This window comes from Heteronotia binoei, chromosome 15 (genome assembly GCF_032191835.1).
Source record: "Heteronotia binoei isolate CCM8104 ecotype False Entrance Well chromosome 15, APGP_CSIRO_Hbin_v1, whole genome shotgun sequence".
Classification (NCBI taxonomy): Eukaryota; Metazoa; Chordata; class Lepidosauria; order Squamata; family Gekkonidae; genus Heteronotia; species Heteronotia binoei.
In genome coordinates, this window is record NC_083237.1 from 18943154 (window position 1) to 18949382 (window position 6229).

Here is a 6229-nt window from a genome sequence, read left to right on the forward strand (position 1 = left end):
AGATCATCATAATGGAGTAGTAGTACTTTGAGGCAGCGAGAAAAGTTCGCTGAGCTCTCCACTCAGGTAGTTTCCCCCACCTTCCATGACATTTTTAAAAAATAAAGCAATATTCTGACACCTAAGGTCTGCTGCAAAACAAACACAAAGAAGCTGGTTTTCTCTGTTAAGGAAAAGCATTCTGTACATGCCCTGAGGCTTTGTTTTCGGAAGTCTGTTTTTGACAGCAGAGCCAGCCTCGCTAGAATTTTTGCAGTCAATTGCTGGTAATCCTAAATAAATATATCTGATTCTAAATGTGGCCAAATCTGTGGATACTTTAAATACCAAGACTGGAATGATGAACAGTGAAGACAGACAGAAGTTGAAAAAATATATTAGGGGGTTAAAAGCACCCCAAGTAATAGTAGTTCATGTAGATTTAAGAAACAAATGCCCTCTCAGTGGCCATTGTGGAGTTGCTAGGCAACCCCAACAGTATTGCCAGCCTTCAAGCCCAAGTTTCTGTTACTAAAAAGCAGGGGGAAAGCCTTTGAAGGAGAACACATTAGGGCTAGGCCAGGCAGCAATCACTGGATGACCTGATAGATACCATGCCACTTGCATGATTCACCCAGGTTTGGCTAATTGCTACTGTTCAACAGCCATGAAAGCTTGCTGGATGTCCACAAGCCAGTTACACCGTTTCAGTCTAACTCACCCCATGGGGTTTTTGTAAGGATAAAACGGGGAAGAAAATGGTGTAAGGTGAATGTAAGTGACTCCCAAATTCCTTACCTTTCCCTGCTTCTTTCTCTCCTTCCTACCTATCAATTAACCTACACCTTTTATCTGCCCCCCAATCTTCAGCTATATTTAGGACTTTTTTTGAGCAGGAACGCAGTTCCGGCTGGCTTGGTGTCAGGGGTGTGGCCTAATATGCAAATATCTTCCTGTTGGGCTTTTTCTACAAAAAAGCTGTGTGAAGCAATGGTGATGTCAGGTGGTGTGGCCTAATATACAAATGAGTTCCTGCTGGGCTTTTTCTACAAAAAAAGCCCTGGCTATATTTATTCATTTTACCCACATTTCTCCACAATGGGGCTATGCTGAGAATTAGATATACTGATATATAAATACATATTGCAACATTAAAAGACAGGAATGATAATTTTGTTCACTGCAGTGAATAGGGTTAAAAAAATTAATTAATTGAACAGTCAGCATAGGGTGGTGTAATGTTTAAAAGCAGCAACTGTAGCAATGGGAGTCTTGGAGAGAGAACTGAACATTTGGCAGTGGGAACAATAACAAAGGTGCCATCCTTTAACAATACCTTCCCTATTTTCAGCAGTTCAGTAATGGAAGAATGCCATCTCCCCAAATAAGCTCACATTGTCTTCTCTCCAGAGACAAATCCCTGTTACTCCATCAGGCAGACAGAGTTCTACAGGTTGCTTCCACAGCAGCATTTATTTATCGACTGAATTCTCCACAAAGTTCTCAAAGGATTTCTGTCCTTATTTCAATTGTGTGTCTTTGTTGATTTGAAATATAGGCCACTTTGCAAACCCATCTACCTGGAAAATGGGATGTAAATATAAGAGATAAAGCAGAAGATGGAAGAGCTGACAAAATATAGCCCAGTAGCAAAAACAAGAATACAGTGGTGCATACCCAAGGAAATGTATTCACAAAGATCAAAGTCAACATATAGGCAAATAAAAACATTTCCCCCTGCACACCTGTACCTACAAGTGATAAACAAAACAATGCAATCTTGAGAACATTTTTATGCACATAATCAGAGGAAAACACATCCCTATGACATGCATCAAAGAGCATTCAAAGCAACAATCAAAATGAAAGGAAATATTACAATATACTACAGATACAACCATCATGTGTTGTAATAACAACTTGCAATATAACAGGATACAAAAAAGCCCTGATACTTGATTCTTAACACATTTCATTTTTAAATACAATGAGATTAAGATCATAGCCAGAGCAAGAAAGATAGGCTGATGTTGTTGTGTCCATGTGGAGAGAGAGAGCTGTCATGAACAGAATTGGGTTGCGGCTGATTATTCATTCTTTCAGTTCTTCTTGCAGAACCCCTTGTTTTGATGTTTTCTATGGTGCAATTTGGGGAGTTATAAATTAGCACCCACTGGATTTCTCTTAGGTCTGGGCTGCAAATTTTTGTGAAACTCTCAGCTCTATTAAAATAGCTTCTTGTCCATTGTCTTCAGAAAGGTCTAATGAAGTGTCAATATGAATTCTAGACTACATTCTCTTAATTTTATAGGCTCTGTTGCCTCCGTGGCACTGGTCCAGATCATTGCCAGGTGAAGCAAAAGAAAAGAAGCAGTTGCCAGACTCGCCCACTGGTGGAGAGGAAGCAAAGAAGGGTTTGAAATGGAAGTCCCCTTCACCATGCTGGCCCTGGTGAGGTGTTGTATCCCCAGAGAACCTGGCAGCATTTCCTACGACATGCAAGAGAGAGAGAGATTAATCTTGGGGGGCAGAGAGAATTAAGCTGCAATCCTATACACATTTCTGGCAGTAAGCCCTGAATAATATAGGAATTACTTCTGAGTAGCCCTGTTAAGGATAGATCCCTTGATCTACAAAGCATTATTAGTTATACTAATATGTTAACACACATAATATTATGCATCTAAAAGTGTGCCTGCATGTGATATTTTTAATATCAGCTAGAGAGAATCATCCAGGGCTAAGGCACAGGTTTTTGCAAACCTGAGGAAACCCCAAAGTTTCAGAAAAATGCAACTTTTTAATATTGTGGGACTAAAAGCCACCAAAATAGTAACAGTACCATCTGCACATGCAGATAGGTCATTTAAAAAAAATGCATTGTGTGGGGACACAAACCAGCACTCAATAATTCTGCAAAAGAAAGAGGCAAACGACAGGGAGCAGAAGTGGGGAAAGAACAGGGATGGAGAAGCCACATTTGCTGCAGTAGGAGGAAGCCAATGAAGGGATGGGTGAGAGTGGCAGGAGAGAAAAGACTGGGCAGGGTAGCTGGACCAGAGGACAGGAAGGAAGAAAGAAAGGTTAGGTGAAGGGGGTTATGGAAGTACAGGGAGACAAGAAGCAGAGGCAGTTAAAAGGAGGCACTTTCAGACTTCACTGTGTGGAAAAGCTTATTACATTTTAGCGCAACACCTTGTAACTGACTATGACAGAACACTTCAGCTCCCAAACTAGGGTTGCCAATCCCCAGGTGGGGGCAGGGGATCCCCCGGTTTAGAGGCCGTCCCCCCGCTTTGGGGTCGTCAGAAGCGGGAGGGGAGGGAAAGGTCTGCTGGGAACTCTTGTTATTCCCTATGGAGATTTATTCCCATAGAAAATCATGGAGAATTGATCCGCGGGTATCTGGGGCTCTGGAGGGGGCTGTCCTTTTGGGTAGAGGCACCAAATTTTCCGTATAGCATCTAGTGCCTCTTCCCAAAATATCCCCCAAGTTTCAAAAAGATTGGACCAGGGGGTCCAATTCTATGAGCCCCAAAAGAAGGTGCCCCTATCCTTCATTATTTCCTATGGAAGGAATTGAAAAGGTGTGCCGTCCCTTTAAATGTGATGGCCAGAACTCCCTTTGGAGTTCAATTATGCTTGTCACAGCCTTGATCTTAGCTCCACCCCTAATGTCTCCTGACTCCACCCCCAAAGTCTCCTGGCTCCACCCCCAAAGACCCCAGATATTTCTTGAATTGGACTTGGCAACCCTATCCCAAACTGTGAAGCCACAATCCTTACCCAAAGGGAAACCAAAGACAGCTGGCTGAGGCATCATAGGAGGCTCATGAGCTGCCTCCTGACTGGCTACAGCAATATTACGCAAGCGTAGACTGTCATAGAGGCCCTGAAGTTTCTGATATTGACGGTTGCGCTCCATGAGTTTCTCAGAAAGTTCCGTGAATTTCTTTTTGTATTCCTCCAGCACTTTCTTCAAGGAGGAAACCTCACTCTTCATAGATGTCAGCTCCACATCCTTGCTTTGGAGTTGCTGGGTGTAAACTTTTTCCATCTGTTTCAGGTGGCCCTCAGCCTTGCTGTAGGTGTATTCTTGGTACAACCTTTCTTGATGAACCTGCCACGACAGAAGCAAAAGCAGGGATCATAATGGTGTTCTTAAATTTTTGAATTCAGTCTTCAATTATTTCTGCTTTTTTCATTTTAAGAACATGTTTCTGAACATCGTAGCTGTAGAGAAGAAACAGTTGCACAACTATTACCTGTTCTTATTTTCACCATGAAAATATCAATGGTCCAAAATCCTGTTTCATACAGCAAGCAGCCAGTTGCTCTGGGGGATCAACAAACCAGGCATAGAAGCCAAGGCCTTCCCTTGATGTTTTTTTATTTATTTATTTTTATTTATCTAAGATTTATATCCCGCCCTTCCCACTAGGTGGCTCAGGGCGGCTTACAACATATAAACTAACATGAAATCTAAAATTAAACATTAAAATTAACATTTCATAATTTACAGTTAAAAATCTAAACAATTGTTATATACATACACATTTGTATGTATATACAATGTATGTTGCATCCTCACACTGGTAGGTTTGTTACCTCTGGATCTGGAGGATCCCTTTAACCATGGCTGGTATTGGCAGTAACTTCCACAATTTAATGCCACCGTGGCACAGAGTGTTAAAGCTACAGTACTGCAGTCCCTAAACTCCGCTCATGACCTGAGTTTGATCCTCAGTTGAAGCTGGGTTTTCAGGTAGCTGGCTCGAAGTTGACTCAGCCTTCCATCCTTCCGAGGTTGGTAAAATGAGTACCCAGCTTGCTGGGGGGAAAGCGTAGATGACTGGGGAAGGCAATGGCAAACCACCCCATAAAAAGTCTGCTGTGAAAACGTTGTGAAAGCAACGTCACTCCAAAGTCGGAAACAACTGGTGCTTGTATAGGGGACCTTTCCTTTCCCTATTCCCCATCCCTTACTGATTTGTTCATAGTACACATTTGTAGATTTAAAACATTTGTAGATTTAAAAAATTTCTATATCTGCTACATTTGAAGCCATAAAGGATGAGCATAGATGAAAACTGATGTTGATAATTGCAGTAAAATTTGCTGTGCAGCCTAGAGGAAAAAAATCTGGTTTCCAGTGGTCCAATTTGAGATATCAAGATCTTGGTCTGGGTTTGTGAAAACGGGTTTGTGGAAATGAATAATATGTACATTCGGATTTTGTGGCAAAAATAAATATTTCCCGAGCTTATTACCAAAACAGGACTTTGCTTATGGGCTTGTTGGATTTCATAGAACAGAATAAGAGATGACTAAATATAATGGGTTGGATCTGAAGGTGTATTTCCGCACATAGGCCTCCTCTACTCACCAAACAGCTAGAGCAAGATGAATAGCTGTGTTAGTCTGTTTGTATCAGTAGAAAAGAGCAAGCGTCCAGTAGCACTTTCAATATTAACAACATTTGTGGCAGGGGATAAGCTTTCGCAAGTCACTGCTCACTTCTTCAAAGAGCTATTTTATTTTTCACCCTACAGCATTATGTGAGAAAACTGCAACCAAATCTAAAGAAGTTAAGAAAGAATCTTGTTGGCACCTCAAAAGCTAACAAAATTAACCAGTAACTTTACCTGGTATGTCCAGAAGGCCAGGGCCCTGGAGCTGATGTCTAGAATAATCTCTGGACGAAGTCCTGCGAGGACCATCGCTTTATATTCTTCAGAAGGGTTGAGTTCTGTCCGAACAATATCTAACTTGCCGGACAGGGCACTGTTGCAAGCAGGGCAGACTGCCGGTGAACGGCTGAACTCCCCACTACCATGCTGGTCACAGAAGATATGGGAGCAGGCTGTGACCCACGCATAGCCTGAAAGCTTGACTCTACATTTGCGGTAATTGCAAAGAAGCATATCTTCACAGACGGACATGCTGGTGGGCCAGTGAGAAAGATGTACAAGCGCTCCCTGTGGGACAGTAATGTACGATTAACCATGCACCTAAGGAATGAAAGATATATTAATGCTAAGGTTTGCAGATTTTTTTTTTTTTTTAGGATTTTGATAAGGGAGGGAATATACACACACAAAAGATCCAGGATATCTGTATTTTAGTGTGTTCTTGCTGTGGGTTGGTTTATGAAAGTTCACCACCTGTTTCAACTTCAGCCAGCACCCCGCCACTGTCAGAAGCCCCTCATCCGTGATCTTAGGTGTTATATTACAATTATTATTTATCC

The 6229-nt window shown here is 41.8% G+C and overlaps 1 protein-coding gene across 1 annotated transcript; it reads right to left on the minus strand.

The window, feature by feature from the left end:
* Positions 1 to 1643: 1643 nt before the first annotated feature.
* Positions 1644 to 5990, minus strand: CCNB1IP1 (cyclin B1 interacting protein 1). The gene is made up of 3 exons (XM_060255582.1): positions 5625 to 5990; positions 3766 to 4099; positions 1644 to 2468 (listed from the first exon to the last, which is right to left on the minus strand). Exons 1-3 carry the CDS (start codon positions 5919 to 5921, stop codon positions 2269 to 2271), a joined length of 831 nt encoding a protein of 276 aa, XP_060111565.1. The 5' UTR covers positions 5922 to 5990; the 3' UTR covers positions 1644 to 2268.
* Between the last annotated feature and the right edge of the window lie 239 nt (positions 5991 to 6229).